This window comes from Enoplosus armatus, chromosome 9, assembly GCF_043641665.1.
Source record: "Enoplosus armatus isolate fEnoArm2 chromosome 9, fEnoArm2.hap1, whole genome shotgun sequence".
NCBI classification, from domain to species: Eukaryota; Metazoa; Chordata; class Actinopteri; order Centrarchiformes; family Enoplosidae; genus Enoplosus; species Enoplosus armatus.
In genome coordinates, this window is record NC_092188.1 from 10,680,692 (window position 1) to 10,700,159 (window position 19,468).

Genomic DNA, 19,468 nt, shown 5'->3' on the forward strand with positions numbered 1-19,468 from the left:
GAGACCCAACGATATTTAACAGTAACTTGGTGATGCAAATCTTGTGTCAATATACACAGTAATGAACAGTGACATTTTCCTCACATAATGGTTACAGTATCTAAGTGTAGACAGTAGTAATGTGTATCTAAGCCATTAACAGTACTATAGGAAGCAATGGGCACGTCTCAGTAACCTGCAATCATTTGCTGCTTTGTTTGCATCTTTGACTTCAACTCATTCATCCATCCTCTCTGACACTGAAAATAAATCGTGTTAGTATTTGAGAGGTGAATTCACATTTTGTCTGGGGTACGCACAATCAAGAAAGCCAATTTCTCTTTTAGGCGGCATCAATAAATGTGAGAGAAGACGTCCCGAGAACTGAAGCTGCTTGCTACCCTGAATAAGACCATATTCACACTAATGCAGACAGATATCAAAACGTTTAGAAGATTTCAGTCCACACTAGCATTTTCAGACAGTAGTCTAAAACATATCGAAAAGCCAAAACAGTAGATAAATATAAAATGTATTCTACTAAACATGCACAAGCTGCGTCACCCAGCAGCTTTGCGCATTTCTGCCGAGCAACTGTCTGCCATTTTTAAAGTATTGTTTGTGGTTTACAGCGCGACTGTGAAGAAGGAAGTAGGAAGGAAAAGATTCTCACAAATTAATTAAGACGCACAGACGCCTGAGATATCACAGCATTTTTAAATCCTCCATTTTCTCCGTTTGCAAATTTGTCCACCTTCAGTGAGCAGTTTTGAAAAGTGTGGATGAAAGGCCAAAACAGGAAAAATAAGACACCAACATGAGTGTGAATATGGTCAAAGATGCGTTTCCCAGTTCACTTAAATGCTGAACGAGAGAGGAATGCAGTGAGAAGACAGGACAGACGGTGTGCTCTGGCTATAGTGTGTCAGGTTGTGTATAACAGCAGTAGTGTAAGATCAGAAGAGGCAGCCAAAGCAGGTGAGCCCTTCACTCTGTGGCTTTCAAGAGTCTGGTCGACAGGATAGCAAGAAGTCCTCATATCGGGGAGAGGATGCGTTTGGGGACGTGGGAAGGAGGGGTAAGGTAGTAAGGAGCAGGGATGAAAACGTGTCCAGTGTTGGAGGGAGAGATGAGAAGGACAAAGGAAGACAGGGAGAGAACGAAGGGAATAATCTACGGTTGTTCCTCCTTCTTCTTCAGTGATATACGTTTCTTCCTGGCAGCAAGCATTTCGTAGAAGGGATCAACACTGACAGCAGATCTGTATAGATGACAAAGAAACACATTTGAGTGGGGTGGATGATGAAAATATACATGTAAAAAGGTACACGTACCATCCAGACAGCAGTTAGGAATTTAAATTAGGTCCTTAAACAAGAGGCTACCTGGTGTCTGGCCAAAATCTCTCACTGGTCTACCACTACCCCCATTTTTCCTGTGACAATATCCTCCATTTCCCATGTACATACTTGATGCTGTGGATCCATTCGTCCTTCTCCTCGGGTGTGGGGGCGGAGATACGGTACACATTGTGGTTTCCTTCCACTACTCTTCCATCAGCCTCCGTCTTACACGCCTTAATCAGCTGACCACGGTTATTGGGGATGTACAGCTCAAAGCAGTTCTGTTGGGAGAAAGACAACAATCACAATATACACTAAATTGTGAAAATTACAAGCATAATAATGACATCTGTTCAGCACAAATGCAGACTTACAGGTTTTCTTGGGTCTTCTACCTCACGGATGCTAAGGTTTTCCAAGGGAATGATACCTCGAGGTTCCTTATCCTGTTAGTGAAACACACAATGACAGCAGATTAGGGCTGAAAGACTTACTGCAACATTCAAAGGGTTTTATTTTGTGTTTCATGTGTTTAATCAGTCACAATGGGAACAGGAGAGTGCAAGAATTAACAATCTCAGCATTATTTCTGCTAAAATTTTAAATTGCAGGAGAATTGTAACTACTTTCAATACCAGCTGTTTCATAACCAATATGACAAGTCAGGTTACAGTTTAAATGAATCTATCATCTTGTGCTTAGGTGCATCACTAATGATTAGCCTTTCAGTAAGTGATCAATTATATATTTATTGTTTCACTTTTAAACTTATTGGCTGGGTGCGATCCTGTGCTACACTAATGTCCTCTTGGTGTATTAATATGGTAATGGTAGTTATGTCTTTGATGTGTCGTCTCTTTTGACCAGTCTGACTTGTGTCTCTTTTGTTCTTATTGTGCAACCAAATCTGTTTTTCCTCCGGGGATTAATAAAGTTATGCATCTAATCCACAAGTTCAGTAACCCAACTTCCTGGCAGTCACATTACATTACTGCAAATGTTTTCCAGCGGCCTTGCAAATCTTAAAAACTACCAGATTTTACTTCAAGATAACACAACAATCCCACAAATTCTATTGCTATTTTATCAGAAAAGCAAACGTAAATTCAGCAACAACATGCTGTTAGGACAGTTTAATGCACCAGATGAATCTACAAGGAGTGACAATGTCAAATTCACTCAAATGTTGCACGTGGACACAAAGACTTACTGTAGTGTATTCAAAGTAATAAAGGCAGTTGTCTGTGAGAATGAACCATCGTCGTTTCCAGGTTTTCACTCGTCCCCCTGAAACACAACAACACAGTCACGTCGATGAGTGAGAGCAGAGAAGATTTGAAGTTGAAGGGATACTACTCTACAATCTCTACATTTTTACAGCTAACTACATGGCTAATTACAACTTTTTACTACTTAACAACTGTCAGTACATACCTCCTGAGAAAACAAGCAGCGGCAGTAGAGGGTGGAAATCACAGGGAAGAAGCAGAAAAAGTGGACCAGAGGATTTAGAGGAAGACGGGGGACAAATAGAGAAAGAGAGAGACAGACAGGGAGGAGGAGGAGAAAGAGATTATATTAATGACACAGAGATCACAGGCCCCGCCATGCAAAAGAAAACAATCAGATTTTTTTAGACTGCCATGACGCAAGAAAGTGAGTCTCTTGTTCACCATCATGTTATGGCAATGTTCAAATGCCACAACACTGTGAGCTGACAATTCAAGTGGAGGCAAAGAGCCAGCAAACCTCAGAGACAGTAAGGTAGGTTCAATAGAGCACAAAGCCTTAAAAGGACAACAGAGTACAGTAGCATACAGAACATATCACTTTCTATTCTCAAAGGAAATGTACACTCCTGATATCTGTAACACTGACATACTGGATTTGTTTAATTGTACAAGATCAGTGTTAAAGCCGACATGTAGGGTAGAGGTATTCCACAACAAAGCAGAGAGGCCTCACTGGCATCATCTCACCAAGTTTAAGAAGCCAGCCCTCTCTGTCTGGGTTGAAGAAGGTGTGTGTCAGGTCGTTGCCGTCATCCTCTGGGATCTTGAAGGGCTCATTTTTAATGCTGTCGTAGAGATTCTGGAATAACAGATAGTAAAATAAACTCACTAAAATCTCTTTACTGGTTCATTTTAATTGTCACTTAGCCAACTCCAAAGAAAAACAACGTTGAGCTCATCGTACCCTGAGCAGGTCTTCAGGCAGGTCTCCCCCCTCGTTGATGCCTCGGTTCATCGAGATGAAACGGTCCACTCCAGGTTTGTCCCTCACATTTGGGTTATGGAGGCTTGTGTTCAGCATAATGATGGCAAATGACAGCACGTAACATGTGTCTGCAAACAGGAGAGACATGCAAGAGAATACAGTTTTGTTCTGCTCAAAGACTAAAATGAATATTTTAATTTTTCACAAATGTACCTGTTTATAAGAAATAAAAAACAAAACTATGGGTTTTGACCCTGATTCAAAACATACTAACTTCTACTACTATCACTCTCTCTGAAAGCAAGTCTAAGGATATAATTACTGAAAACACAAACACTAAATAGTATTGGTGAAAAGCAATGTTTACAAATTGGCAAACTCTGTGGCCTTAAATATCAGTTCACTTCTGGTAAGGGCCTCCTTCTGGGAGGTGCCCCTTCCTGTGATCCGTGGTAGGAAAATAAAGCTAGGTTTAAGGGGGCACACAGAAGTCAAAACCTCCTACATTAGGTAGGCTACACCGTCTACCCTACATGAAAGTGTCATTGTGAGTGTAAATGTGTTTACCAGTGCTCTGGAAGACGCCGGGGTTGCAGTGGCAGTATCTCTGAGCAAAGGCCTCCATCATTCTGTCGATCTTCTGGGCTTCACCAGGCAAACGGAAACTCCACAGGAACTGTCTGCAGAAAACAGGTCGAGGTTTAGGTCAAGTCAGAGAGCACAAATTCTATAATCAAGGAAGAGTTATACAGTCACTACTGCTCTCTTGCATAATGTTTTCCCTCTGTAGCCTGACATGGCAATGAGAGTGGGACTTTCCATTGTAGAGAAGGTTTGTTTACCAGAGAATGCCAGGAGACTATTCAAGAGATTTTGTCCTTGGTTCAAAACAAAAAACACGCCAACCCCACAAAAATTACCTGAGGGCCTGCACGAGGTTGAGATCAGTGAACTCATGGAGGTCAACGAAAGCCTGAAGAACCTTGATGTTGAAGTCATCCCTACACAACAGCAACAGAGAGATCACAGTTACAAATGGCTAATACAAAAGGAGAAAAAGGACAGAGGACATTTCGGGACAACGTACCTTTCTCCCAGATAATCCCCTATAGCTGTCTTGTTGAGGCCCTCTCCTTTGTAGAGGAACTGAGCGATGTCCTCTGGAGTGTGTCTGAGCAGCTCATTCTCCACCAGGAACACAATGCCCTGCAGAGAGGGGGAAGAGTCTGTCACCACACAGCTAAGACAGAGTGGACACAGAGCAGACATATACTAGTACTGAAGAGTTTTACCTTTTTGGGGTCCATGTTGAATTTCTTCCTTCCCATTGCCACGTGTCTACTTTTCTGTAGAGTTTTACTGCAGCGAGCAAAAATGTCAAATGTAAGAAAGAATGGATTTTGCAGCATTCAAATCATATCTCCTTATCAATGAGCAATTTATCAAATAATCAATATCCACCAAGGAGAACCCTATAATGTCAACTAAAGAACCACAACACTTGTATGTATGTGCAATAATATGAGGCATTTAAGATGAATATGGATGAAAAAGTGATGTGAATCTACAGCAAGGACTCCCAAGGACGCCCAACAGTATTGAATCTGACTGTTTGAAAAGGGTGTTTAACTGCTGCTGAATGTGGTGATGTGAGCGAATACCAGGCTGTGCTTTGTTGGTTTGATAATATGTCCACAACAGACAGAAATGGAGTCATGGTAGGAGGACAACAAGTTCTAAACCAGAAAATTGTGGCTCATAACATAAAAAGCAACCAATAACAAGTGATGAAGTTGACTAACTGCAAGTGATGATGTTTTGGGGAATGGTGAATGAATGTCAACTCCTGTCTTTTCATCTGCGCAAAAACACCAAATAGTGTGCCTTTTCTTCCTACCTGCCCTCTGTGCTGGTCTCCAGTCCCTCCACCTCCATAATTGCCTCTCTTAATTCCTCTCTGAGCCTCTGGATCTCCTGCAGCAGGACGCCCTTCCTCCTGCGGATGTCCTCCAGCTCAGAGCGCTCCTCTGGGCTCAGGTCTACTGGGACTGTAAGGGAAGAAAAGAAGAATGACTCCATTACTGCTGCTGCTGCAGATGTAACAAATAGTAACTGTGCCCAAACACCCTAAGGCAGACTTATTAGTAACATAAAAACCCATCCAACACAACTATTTTGAGAACTGCATTGTTACTCAAATTGGTTATGACTAATTTCTTCTATGAATACCATACAATGGAAAGGAGTGGGACAGTAACAGTAGTAACTGAAGTTAGCAAAGGTTAACATAAAACATGCAATGGAAAGGAACTGGGTGAGGATGCTGGAGTGTTTTGTTTTCTCTTTTATGAAAATAAAAGCCTCTTAATTTTAGATTTTATTCCACACTTGCAAACAGTTTGTCTTAATCTCTCTATTCCTTGTCTCTACTACACTTTTCCTACTCACTAAAGTCTCCTTTCTGCACCCTGTGCAATCTGTGAAATAATACGGAAAATCAGTGAGCTGGTGATCTGTCAATGCAATATAATGTATGACAGCATTAAAACTGCCCACTGACTGAGTTGTGATACACTACACTAACAGAGTAGACAAACACTTCATGGACTCAATAGACACCAACAGGGACAGAGGCACAAGGCTACTGTAAAACTCAGAGTCAGACAACCAGATTTAATTTCTAGAGGCCCCTCAAAAACGTTCTTCTCACAAATACACTACCATGGTTCAAATAGCCAATTTCAGCCCCACACCCAGATTAGTTTAAAACTTGGTTAAACAAAATCATCTTTCTTATCACTAGTGGTATCAAGCCGAGAAACAGGTCTTAGTTGCTGGGTAATGAGATATCCTCTCTGAGGTTTCAGCCACCACCATAATATAATAAAGGTGAATGGATTTTCATCAAGAAGTAGTATGTATGAAAAGCGTTCACAGGGAGACTGAATGGCCATTTTGTTACTGATCCATCATTCACTTATCAAAATTTCAGATGTGGGCAAACCCGAACAGGCTAGTGCAACACGGTGCTTTACAGGTAAAAAGCAATTTATTTTGTTGATGTTGGCATAAGAATAAAGTAAAACGTATATTATTTCTATAGCATGAAATCCTTGACAAAAGCAATTCTATCAACACAGTTTTAAGGGGTGTAGCTAAAGATGGCTTTAAAATGGAGGGATGGGTGATATATTGACGTCACATTAACTAGGCATCTTCTCAGGAATTTCAGCTATTGTAAAATCATATTTGTTTTTTCATGGCTTTGAAGGCTGCGCTGAGTTGAGTTACACTATCTTCTAATGTTATTTGCCAAAACCTGTTTGGTCAACATATCAAATCACATTTCTAAAAAATGCTGGCATTTAAATATGTTCTGTCAGCATAAACACACTTATATGGACATGCACACCCAGCTGCCAGTTTACACCTAGCTAAAACGAAGGCAATCTAATGCGCCAGACCTGCAGTAATTCCTATATTAGGATTAGAAATGTTATAATATTCAGTTTTTGTCTCAACTTCATTGTCACTTTGGAGAATGTAGTTTGGGGAGGTGTTGAATATTTCATTACACTGAGGATTTTGTAATATTTTGTTAATTTTTGTCAGTAAGGGTAGACTAAATATTAGGAACACATCAAAGCGGTACAATTCAACAGAACAACTATCATAATTTAACCATAATTTTATATCAACACAGTTTCAACAAGAACATAACTTTCCTTAAGGTGGGGTGTATTGCAAGGCTGTTGTGTTAGACTGGATTAACTTTAACTATGTGTACCTAATAAATTGGCAACTAAGTATAATGTCTGAATTTTGCACAAAATGTTGTGATTCCTGATTTTCCAAACCACTCAGATCTATAGCTCAAAGTAGCAGGTTGTGATCAGCAGTGGCTGGTAGCTCGTAAAGCCTCCCAGACCAGTGTTTCGAACAGCTGCTCTAAAACACCACCAACCACGCCCACAGTCTGGATTAAATGTACGGGTTGATTCATACTACAGCAACCAGGGTACTGTAAACAGGAGGTGGACGGCTTCCATAGTATAAGCAATGCCCAATTTTAACAAGCCCTTGTTAAGCTTGGAGGCTGGTCAGGTTGTTAAATGTCCACCGACGTTAGCTGAAACGTTCGCTCGGAGAACAATAATCAATATTTAGTTGGCGTCAGGCTAAGCTAGTGCATTTTTGTGGCTTATTTTAACCAAATGTGGTTAACATGTACAGTCATACTTTTCGGAAAAGACCGCAAAATTTACCATCCACCTTGGACAATCATTTTCATTTAGATGTTCAACGGAATGATCAGTGTGTCACACCTGAGCAAATAAACTGAGCCACTAGCTACCACTAGCCACAGTTAGCTAGCGATAGCCTATGCAAATAGCTAATTAGTAAGCCCACTTACTGTAGTCCAGGTCATCCATTTTTGGCGCTTTACTTTTAGGCATAAATATTTCAGAGTCGACTGTCATTCAATATCAGAAAACAAGGGATATATGTGTAAATATATCCTCAAAACTAAAGGGAAAAAATATACAACCCCTGGTGTCGAAATGTTGGGCCGGAGACAAAGAAGGTGGCGACACCGGAAGCGGTGTCAGACTTTCGAGTAACCCACTTCCGGTCATTTGTTTTTCAAATTACAATCACTTATATTTAGTAATGCAAAGATGAAGTTAAATAAATGCATAACTATCAGTCGGGCTATAAGCATATGATTTAACAGTGAGAGGTTAGTGTTTTGGAATGTATTTATTCATATTCACTAGGCCTATACTGTTCACAAACCTGTCTCATTCTACTTGGAGGTGGACGGGTACTGAGTTTAAAATACATTTTAACAGTAAACTTTTACATTTGGTAAGCAATACTCTAAAGTGTCTGATTGTTTCCAGGTAGCTGCACACCTCTCTTAAGGGACACTAAAAGTATATTTTAATAAAGATATAGACATTTTAATGATCATTTTCAGATTGTCTTCATCGGCAGATGGATTTTGCTGAGTTGTCATGGAATTATAGATGTGTAAATTTACATTTTTTTGAGCACTTTAAGGACTTCTCATCCTTGTTTGCTCAAAAGTTGAGATCAAGATCATTCCTGACCTTGGAAACGGCAGCTGACAATACAATCCTACCTGAAGGTCCATTTAGTAGCTGCCCTGGAGCTTTCTGGATATCTGTAATGCTCTATGACAACTGGGCAACTCTACCTGCTGATGAAGATTATGTACACATTGAGTCATTATTATGTATGATACTTAACTACTACTGACCAATCTAGACCTCTATATTGTTTCTTAATAGTTGACCTAACTCACTAGTAAAGTTTTCTAAATGGTAATACAGCGAATGAGAGCATATCTACAAGACAACTATATTTGTATTGTACTTTCTTACAGCTTTCAATGAGAACATCTTGGTTGGTGGCTCGTGGTTTGTTTTAAGTTGCCTGCACATTTAATTATATTAACATAATAAATGCCTGGGTCGGGGATTCGATTGCCTCTGGAACCCAAAAATGTATTAACTCAGGAGACTTTGGTTATTACAAAACAAGTTTCTAGAAGTCGGAAATTTAGTGAGTCAGTAAAACGTCTTAAGTGAAGAAGAAAGAAAAGCCTGAAGGAACAACTTACTATAACTGTTTTAGTTATTTATCTCCTTCCATCACCAGAATGTTGCTGGTAAATTCAACTTCCCCCTGTTGATATCACATGAACACTTCTGACTGTATTATATAAATGTGAAGACACATTGGTGTGACAAAAGTACACTACAGTTGCTCCAGACAAATCTATCAAGTTACATTTATTCAAAACCATATATATAACTATTAACTGTACATTGTATATGTATATCCTTTCATCATTTTAGTAATAATTACAATATCATTACAGGCCGTCCACTACAGACATCTTAATGGCATCATCAATTGATCACTGTCACATCAAATTGGTCTATTACACCACGGTCAGAGCTTTGGCCATAGACGACAAAATGTTTAGGAAGGTAAACTAGTCTCTTAAACGTCGAGAACTTTTAAACTTTTTTTTGGCAAAAACTCCATTCAAAGTGTATATAGATTCTTCTATTTGGTACTGTTACAAGCCTAGACTCGAAATGTTGTATTCACATTCTGTAGCTGTGTAAGCACAGTGTAATTGTGGTAGACTAGCTGCATTGTGCACTCAAAGGAAAAACAAGAAGAAAAATAACAGCCTGGTGAGCAAAGAGTTTTACTCCATTTTCTGCAGTCAGGTTTGAACAGTTCATGATCAACAGCCACAACTTACAGGCTTATTATACAAAGGCATTAATTAGTCCAGGCATGACCAAGACGTACAGTATGCTGATGATGACCCAAGCAGTCGGCACATGATCTTACTGATTGATACACTGCACATGCTAATGATTTTTCCTTTGTCCAGACCAAGTATATCAGCAGGTTTTATCATAACATTTCAAAAATTAATTTATAAAACAAGACAATTAAAACCTAGTAGGGCTCCACAGTCTGCTGTTTGATTTGAGGAGCACATCATCATTTGGAAGTACTTAAGTTGTAAATATATTTCAAATTTAAAACCCAATCTATCACTTACTTCTACAGATCATTTCTCACAGTGAAAGTTGTTTTCTCTCTGTCTGATTTAACTCTTTTATCAAAAGTCTGATGTGACAACACAGAGCTGCTGGATTTTAGTGTTGTGCCCTTGTTTGTCTCTACTGAAGGATTTTAAAGTGTCTAAATGATTTTGTAATCCGTCAGTTCTACCTTTCAAAAGAGTGTTAAAATTGAGCCATTTAATTCAGTTCAGGCTAGGAATGTAATGTGATCAATTTATTGTAGTATCTGGACAAGGCTATTAATACTAGTGCATCAATTTCTAGAACACCATCTGATTATGCGTTACTCTGTAGATGTATCTAAAAGTTAATATGCATTCTAGTGTTGTGATTTTCTGTGCTGCCTCAACTCCAGTTATTGTGCAAAAAATAAATGCACTACTTACTACTGAACAGAGGGATGTAATGTCCTCTACGCTTCCACAGATGATTACTCAGAGATAGTGATATATTCTAGACATAAAAGAGTGCTGAGGGCTAATGTGTGTAGTTCTGAAACAACAGTCTAAAACCACTGACAAAGATGCTTGCTTTGTTCAGACACTTTTATGTTCAACATGTTGCAAAGTCTGATATCACTGACATCATCATTGTGCATCCACTGGCTAAGAAAAACACACAGATTATGTAAAAATGCCAGTAATGGTCACCGTTCAACGGCTCCATTGCTCCTACTAATGTAATGACCCTGAAAAACTTGATCTCGCTGTTTCACATTGAGTCACTTGCATGAACAAAGTGTACATTTCTCCACATTTTCTCCCCACTGATGCTTAAACCAGTGGAGAGTAGGGTGTTCAAAGATAACAGTAGGTAGGTGGGTCTACCAGTATGTTGTATTTATGTAGTGGACGGATGCTTTAAAAGGTGGATTAAGATTAAGAAGATTTGGGTTCTTGTATACATAAAAAAGGGCAAAAGCACAACTGTCCAGTGTCAGATAAGGCATTCCTTTCAGGGACGGAAGTTTTTATTCTCAAACATTTGGACATTGGGTGAAGATAGACGGTGTTGGCCAAAGTTGGCCCAAGTGAATCTCAATGTATTTTTATAGCATTTTATGTTTAAGAACAACTTTATCTGAATTTGATCTGATTTCTTTCCATCTCATTGAAAGGCAACAATCAGGTAGTGCTTCTCTGCATGCATACTACTCTGTATACATCCAACACATGCACTATCTGCACAAAAAAATTCCATAAACATTCGATTGTTCTTCCCTCTTATTATCCCAGGCTGTGCAGTTTTCATGCTTCTCAGGGTACGTGGAGCGTAATCCAACAGCTGTGCAATGAGGGGCATTTTTCATCCATTTTCAAATTCGGTATTAATCCCTGCAGTCGTGCTCCAATGATGCGTGGCTCGGTGGGTTATCCCTTTCATTAAACCGCAGAAAAGCAGTTTCTGCAATCCAGGCTATTCTAAGTCTCTCAGATACTCCCCCCTCTCTTTCAGAGCATAGATGGCAACAGAGATTACGTAATTCAGTAGAGTGCTGTATCTGTCAATCGGCTCAACCAATCCCTGATTAGAATCTGGTAATCTTCACTCCAGAGTCACCAACGATGAGACGAGCCATGGAAGGATGAACCTGTGAAATATTGAGAAAAAAAAATATTACCAATGATGAGTCTCACAGTAAATCATTAACATTACTCTGTACTGTAGAGGTATATAGTACATTTAATAAAGATACAACACACCTCCTTACGAGTTGGGAAAAAATAATCATGTGTCATTGTCAACCATATGAATGAGTAACAATCAATTAATCATTAAAAGCTCATAAAATACCAGCTTTAGTCATCATAGGGCCAAACAAAAGTCAAAACATTTAACATAATACTGCACAGTATACAATCTTTTCTGCAGGCCGTAAATGAGATGAGACCAAACATGCAGGGCACTTAAAGTGCAGCCTGCTATATTATAACAGAATATACAGTAAAATGACCTGGGAATTCACCGTCTTTTACTCAATTAGTTAACAGTGATTGGTTTTGATTGACCACAATCTAAATACTATCACTGGCACAGCCAGAGGAGGGAATCAAAACCCCTAATTTAAGTGTCACACCATGTCCAATTGCCTACAGTTACTGCACTCCACCATTTTCCCCTTTCTGACCTGCGCTTGAAGTGGCCCATAGGGCACCAGCTCTCCATCCACAGTGAGAGTCCCCCGTGTAGACAGAGGCTGCAGCCTGAAGGCCCTGCAGGTAACATGACTCACATACGGCGAGCTGACTGAGTGGTGGGTTCCTCTTTCCATGGCAAAGAACAGTCTGAGCAGAGTGGCTCTGGAGATCCCTGCCCGCACAAAAGTCAGGTGGATCAGCCCATCGTCAAACCTGGCCTGGGGTGCAGCATGAAGATCAGCCCCGAGGTGGGTCTGATAAAGGGCCAGGACCAGGACAAAGTCCCCTTCGATGGTGACCCAGTCTCTGGTGGGAAGGGGTTGGTCGAGGGGGGGTAACAAGTCATCCCTAGGGAGATTTAAAGGCAGTGAGACGAAAGGACGGTTCTTTTGGGGTCCTGCTGGCTCGGCAATGTCAAAGTTAAAAGATGAGGACGGTGTGCGTAGAGAGGGTGAGGGCGAGGTGGAATTTGGGGTGTTCGGCCGGGGGGCGAGGTAGGATGAGGAGTGTGGAGAGGCACATGAAGGGGAAGATGGAGGTGTGGGAGAAAGAGACAGGGAGAGGGAGGGAAGTTTAGGTGGGAGGGAGTTTGAGTGGGAGTGCTGGAGGAGGGAGAGGGGCCTCGGCCGGGAGGCGTTCTGGTTTTGGTCCAGGGTCTTGGGCTTGTAAGAGAAGGGAGAGTGACGAAAGGGAGAGGAGATGGTGAGAGATCGCTCACGAGCAACGTCCAGTTGGTAGGGTTCTTTCTGGAAGTAGGTTCCATTCAGATCCATGTCCTCTACCCCGTATGAAGTTCCAGAGTCTGCATCCACCTCCCGACTGAGAGGCTGGTTGAAGAGAGTGTTGGTTATCTGGCTTGAAGGAGCTGAGTTCTTTCTTAGCGCCTGTCTGGCTTCCTGAAGGAAACACCCCTCTGGCTCTTCATCTGCCTCTCGCCCCATGTCCACCGCACAGCTCTCTTCCAGCTCTCCTGCATGCAACACTCTCTCCGCCTCTACAGAACCGCCACTTCCTTCCCCATCCTTCCCTCTGTCCTCCTCCTCCATCTCACTGGAGTCATGCTCTACTCTTCCCTCATCTTCCCTTTCATCCTTGATCCCCGCCAACCTTTCCACCCTTCTCATACTGCATTCATCCCTTTCATTTGATTCCGAACTCGTCCCCGACCTCTCCGAGCATGTCCCTGACCTCTCCTCTTCTGCCTCTATCTCCATCTCACCCTCCCGTTCCCTCTCTCTGTCCTCCGCCAGGCTGCTTGCCCTCACCACACCAGTTCCTCCTCCCCTAGCCCTCTCCCTTCTCCTCTCCCTTTCTCTCTGCCTCTCCTCTTTTTCCCTCTCTCCCTCACCCCTACGCAAGCTCCTCTGTTCGCTGATGCCCATGTCCGAGCAGGTGCGATGGATGGGCGTTCGGCAGAAGCCCTCCAGGCCTTCTGTGATACTGCGGGAGAGGGGTCTCCTTGGCGGAGGAGGCGTGGCATCTGGTGATGTGGTGCATATAGAGGGAGGCAGGTAGGACAGACGACCCTTGTAGGATCGAAGAGAAGCTATGCGCACCAGGGTGCCCAGTGTGAAGCGAGCTGAGCCAAGGCCGCGATACCTGAAATAAGGAAAGATTTAGAGTTATGCTTAGATGAACAAAGCCAACAGTGGATGTTCTTACAGTATAAGCAATTAGACACCCACCTCTCACTCTCAATGTCCACATCGGACACAAAGCCCCAGGCAACAGAAAGGAAAGAAAACAGTCTCCTGGGTGCTGCAGTACGACTGTTAGAGGGAGAGGGGCTTGTTGTCACAGAGACCACGTCCATGGGTCGGACACCGCCTCGACAGAGCAAAAAGCAGCAGTTCAAAAGGAGGGGCTCCCGAAGGCACATGTCATACCTGAGGGAGATATAAGAAAGACAACAACACCTCCAGTCAGTACAGATAAGAAGAGAACTGTACAAACAACAGGTCAATACAGAGTCCTTCCACTATTCAGAGATATCAAGATCTAGATAACCAGGTGGCGACAAAAACAGCAACATTGTGCTCGTTGTTTCGCTTGTTTAAAGATGAGACGCAACAACATGTGAGTTTGAAACTAGGTTAATCTGATTTGATGTACTTAAAATCAAATAAAGAGCTGAGTATTTGTCTAGTTCCATATTTTTTAAGATTCAGCTGAAAAGGACACACAATTCTCACCTTTACAGACATGAATGAGATACCTGCTTACCCTGCATTGTGGTTGATGGAGCCAGCCAGTGCATTCCCGGAGCCACACGGCAGAATGCCGACAGGTATTTTTATTGCTTGTTCCCAGTCAGGACGCTCCATCAGCCCATTAATTACCTGCGGGAGCACAACACAGAAAATTCAGGAAATATATCGGTGGACACAGTTAAAACTATACATGCCTGTGGTACAACGACACACAATAAATATCTTCACTGTTATATAATTTCCCTCTTGAACATACCCCTACATTCCACCATGCTGAGACCTTCAATGAAAGCATTACACACCTCATGCAGCAGGCCATCTCCAGAAACAATGATGATGCCATCCCACTCTGGGAGCAATATCTCTCTGATAAGCTCTCTGGCATGGTTCTGACGCTCTGAGACAGACGAATTAAGTTAACACCTGTTATACATGTATGTTGTATATAAAGGTATTGTCTGCGTCATGAGGCTGCCTTTGCCCATGGTTACCTGTCTGTATAAGGTTGTAGCTGATGTTGGCCTCTCTGATCATTGGCAGGATGTGGGTCTGACACCACTGCATTGCCTGGCCTCTCCCACTGAAGGGATTGACCAATAACAGTAGTCGCCTGGGACGAGGTAGCAGACTTCTTGAAAATTCTGTATGAAAAAGAATTGAGAGCATGAATAAGTTATAACTCACACAGTTTCTGTCCAGAACAGAGAAAGGAGCTAGAGGTTCGCGGCATCTTCAAAGCAAGCCAACTGAGAGCTGTCATTACACAGTGTTGCTCAACCCTGGACTTTGAGTGCATTCAACCATTTGAGTCTCCTTTATTTCACCTCACAGGATCTACTTCACACTGCACAATGCTGTCGCTCGGGGTGTGTCTGTTAATCATTTATATTCAGATACATACAGACACATATAACACTCTGATAAAAACAAACCAGCTGTGTACAGAGGCAAATAAATTATTATCTGTCCAGCTGGGATACAGAGGCAAGAAAATTGAGGCACTCTACTCCTCTGCTCTACTCTATCATCAACCCAAGTATTACAGGTAGAATAAATAAAAAGCTTCTGAAAATCAATCTAAGATTTAGCATGGTATAGACGGATGCCAGTGGTGCAGGGAAGGAGATGAAATGACTACACTAACAGGTAATCCTGGATTATGCAACAAACTACACAAATACAAATCAACAGAAAACCCAACTAACCAGAGATATGATAGTCATAAACATAAACAGTAAGAACTGTAACAGGGAGGTGTGAAATAATGGAGGCAATGTCAGCAAAGTGGAACAGAAACGAGGGGTCAAACAGAAGGCTGGCAAAACTGATAAAAACAGGGTGAACTGCAGCAGAGTATGAATGAGGCAAGAGCAGACAAACAGAGGAATAGGGAAATATTAAAAATTAATGACAGCTTTATCAGTGTTGGGAGAAGGAGAAGGTGGTGTGATAGGTAAAGACTGAGGAAAACAAATGACGGAGAGATTAAAGAGACTGAAGGGTTAAAGATTAAAGAGGAGGAAGGAGACAGGAAAAGATGGGAGATGCTGGCGAAGTGCGTGACGCATAGGTAGTTGTTAGAAAAGGGATAACACACACACACACACACACACACACACACACACACACACACACACACACACACACACACACACACACAGTGAAAGTAAACATGGAGCGGGGCCTTGCTGTCTGTTTGATTATTGAGGCTGGGGGATACAGTGTATGGGAAGGGTGGCAAGCTGCAGCAGCCCCACCCTCTATGTCTCTACATTTGACACTGAATGACACAGACCAGGTGCAGGGCAAAAAAAATACATATAGATAAATAAGCTCAAGAAAAAGATGTAGTCATGGAAAACAAACAAAGAAACAAAATCCAAACTAAATACTCTGAATAATACATCTCACAGCCTCTTAGGATGTATTAGTGTTAATCCCTCTTTGTTTTTGTTTTTTGCTACATAGCCCCTAAAATGCTTAACTACTCTTGGTACCATTTGTGTACTCAGAGACAAAATGTGTGTGCTGTACATACAGAAAGGTCTTGGGTCACTGTGACATTAAGCTATACTTAGCAAGCATTTACAAAGGAGACATAAATCAAGGCGGTATGAGGCAACATTGAATTGTTTCATGTAGTAAACAGGTCAGGTCAGCCAAAGTAAATCTCACTATTATTTGCTGTAAACTAACCATATTGACCTTTTGATAAAGCCATTCACTAAAACTGCACACTGTATCCACAACCGAGGTTCCTTAATAAAAAAGAGAGCATACTTGGGGCTTTAGGATCTGCATGAATGGCAACATGGTGTTCACATTCATGGATTGCCTTAGGAGTCTCTACAAGTTGAATTTAACTGCTGGAAAACAGTCCAGTCAATGGGCTACTACAATCACCAGCATGGTCCTGTAACATGTTAAAACCATCGAGCAATCATCACCCAACCTGGACAAACAAGCCTCTAGTGAGACACACACTCACCTGTGTCAGCAGTGACGGTCACACCTCTGAGTAGACACTGCACAGCAGCCGACCACCTCTCGCCTTCAGGCCTGCTTTCTGCCAGGTAGGCCCTCACCTGCCTGCGCCGAGACACCCCTTTCCGTCGTTTGCCTGGCGGGTACCAGTACAGCACCAGGAGAGGTGGCGCAGGGGCACGAGGGCAGCTGCACCCAACTAGCTCTGATAAAGGCAGCAGGAGACGGGCTTCCTTCCCCGGCCGTGGTGACAGGCGCTGGATATGTATGTGGGTGTGGGTGAGGGTCAAGGCATAGTTGGACGCCGGAGCCAGAGTAGGGGAGGCAGCGGGGGAGAGTCCCCCCGGACCACCAGGGCTGTTGGGGCAGCTGTTATTGTTGCTGTTGCTGCCGGTTCCCCAGCTGGCAAACTGGCCATGAAGGAGGGCTTCTGCTGTGGACGGTGAAGAAGGTTCTGGAGATCGCATCCTCACTGCTGAAGTGCACACGGTTTATCAGGAAAAAGTCAGTCTAAGAAATATCTCCTCCAGTTAGAGGCTTGAAGAGTGGACTTTGGCAGCTCTTCAGGATTTGCAGGGAAAATCTAAACAGGGAAATTTATCCCTGAAATCACCTCAAAATCATTCTCCCTCTTCAGTGCTTGAATTCAAGAGACACAAAAGTCACAAAATATCAGATTTTGTTCCCATCTGTCCATTTCAGAAGTATGTCTTCATTTGAAAACTAAAATAATAGTTTTACTATTATAACTTCCTCCAGTTTAAAAGGTTCTTCTGTTTTGAGTATGTATCCAGTGAAAATGGGAACTTCTAAAGACCAGTCTTTGTGTCACAGTTATAAAGCTCCCATCACAGTTTGATCTGAAAAGCTGTCAGCTTCTACAGTTTACTGCCAGTGGAAAAGTGGATAAGCAATACTTAAGACATACTCAAAGACAACAGGACTTAAAAATGTATATTTTCCACTACAAGATCAGTCATTTAAACACAAAGAGTTCTTCACAAAGATTGCATAAGTAAAAAAAACTATTGACATTACAACATAAAGCCGCCTATTGTGATAACAACATAAGGCAGCTGAGCAGCTACTCGACATTAACAATAAATCTTTAAATAATTACACAAAAGGACAAAACTGAAACTCTTAGTTGCATTGAAAAAAATGATGATTACGTATGAATAAGACAAACAGACACACCTCGATTAGACAAGGAGGCTACAACAATTAATTTAAATTAACGCACAAGTAAAGAATTCTGTAGAGTATGGTGCAAGGTAAGTGCTGTCCAAAATGTAATTAATGCCATAAAGATATGATAAGTGCAGGCTTTTTCAAGACCTTGGATACCTCTATTGCTATATAGGAGGCAGACAAGAGGAGTGACTAGGCCAGTCCTCTAGACAGTAGTGTGATACATTTAAGTTTCATCCAAACAAATACTCCTGCATTATTTCACTATCCATTCTCCACAAGAGAAGGGTGAACACTAGGTAAGACAGGTAAAGACTAGACAAATAAGAAAAACAGAAACAAAACAAAAGACAAACAAGGAGACAGTTCCAGGTGGGTCCTTAGTTTATGTCATGGTAATGTCCTTGAGTCAAGCCTCACGTTCCCTCCCAAAGATCTTTGTTCCTGAACAACGACAAAGGAGGAGAGGAGGACAACACTCAATTGCAGAAGCGGAAAAAAATTTAAAAAGAAAAAGTTTCACTGTGCAAAGGTGAATATTTCTGTATCACATTTTCACAATAAGAGTAGGACAAGTACAGAGAAGAACTGTCATGATAAGAGGAAGAGATTACGCTTAAAGGGTGAAGCAATACAAGACCCACCATGACCCTTGACCTTAGGTGCGTCTTACTTATGACTCACAGTCACACATCCTTAACGGCCCTGCTGAGACGCCACATTATTTTGGATGAAATGTTGCATTTGAGTGACCACATCTGGTTGGTATTTTCATGTTTAGGGCTTTGGAATCACAGGATTTGGGGAAACAGTGTTTCTTTCACAATTTTCTTTCAGCTAAGATTGAGATTTTGCGAATTGCTGACCTAAGTGCTACTGGATTTTAGAGGTTTTGCAATGCGCATTAGCATGTAACAATCTTACTTAACAATCTTAAAAAAATCTCCCAATAAAGAAATAATGCGAAACATTGTCCCAAGGTTGTGACTAATTTCACAAACTTAACATCTCTACATAAGTTGGAAAATGATTTTGATTAGTTACATGATTTCTGAAAGGTCTCTCTGTATATAATAGAAATCATAATAATCATAATAAAGTGCCACTTATCTAGACTTGGGTACAATTACTGGACTATCACTGTGGTAAACCATAAATAAATAAACTGGTCACATCTTTCTTTTGAAGTTTTATAACAGACAGGAAAGATTATGCAAGCTGTGGTGCAGACAAAATCAATACTTGGCTGATGTCCTGTCTTGATAAAG

The 19,468-nt window shown here is 41.6% G+C and overlaps 2 protein-coding genes across 2 annotated transcripts; both read right to left on the minus strand.

Annotated features, from left to right (window-relative positions):
- Nucleotides 1–696: 696 nt before the first annotated feature.
- On the minus strand, nucleotides 697–8,020 carry cyth2 (cytohesin 2). Its single transcript, XM_070911282.1, has 12 exons — nucleotides 7,954–8,020; nucleotides 5,437–5,587; nucleotides 4,832–4,898; nucleotides 4,627–4,745; nucleotides 4,460–4,540; nucleotides 4,107–4,219; nucleotides 3,519–3,667; nucleotides 3,302–3,413; nucleotides 2,533–2,609; nucleotides 1,697–1,768; nucleotides 1,449–1,603; nucleotides 697–1,240 (listed from the first exon to the last, which is right to left on the minus strand). Exons 1-12 carry the CDS (start codon nucleotides 8,018–8,020, stop codon nucleotides 1,153–1,155), a joined length of 1,251 nt encoding a protein of 416 aa, XP_070767383.1. The 3' UTR covers nucleotides 697–1,152.
- A 1,750-nt stretch (nucleotides 8,021–9,770) lies between these two features.
- On the minus strand, nucleotides 9,771–17,476 carry sphk2 (sphingosine kinase 2). The gene is made up of 7 exons (XM_070912258.1): nucleotides 17,014–17,476; nucleotides 15,017–15,166; nucleotides 14,828–14,922; nucleotides 14,539–14,654; nucleotides 14,001–14,201; nucleotides 12,306–13,914; nucleotides 9,771–11,768 (listed from the first exon to the last, which is right to left on the minus strand). The coding sequence occupies exons 1-7, from the start codon at nucleotides 17,474–17,476 to the stop codon at nucleotides 11,706–11,708; spliced, it is 2,697 nt and encodes an 898-aa protein (XP_070768359.1). The 3' UTR covers nucleotides 9,771–11,705.
- Nucleotides 17,477–19,468: the final 1,992 nt, after the last annotated feature.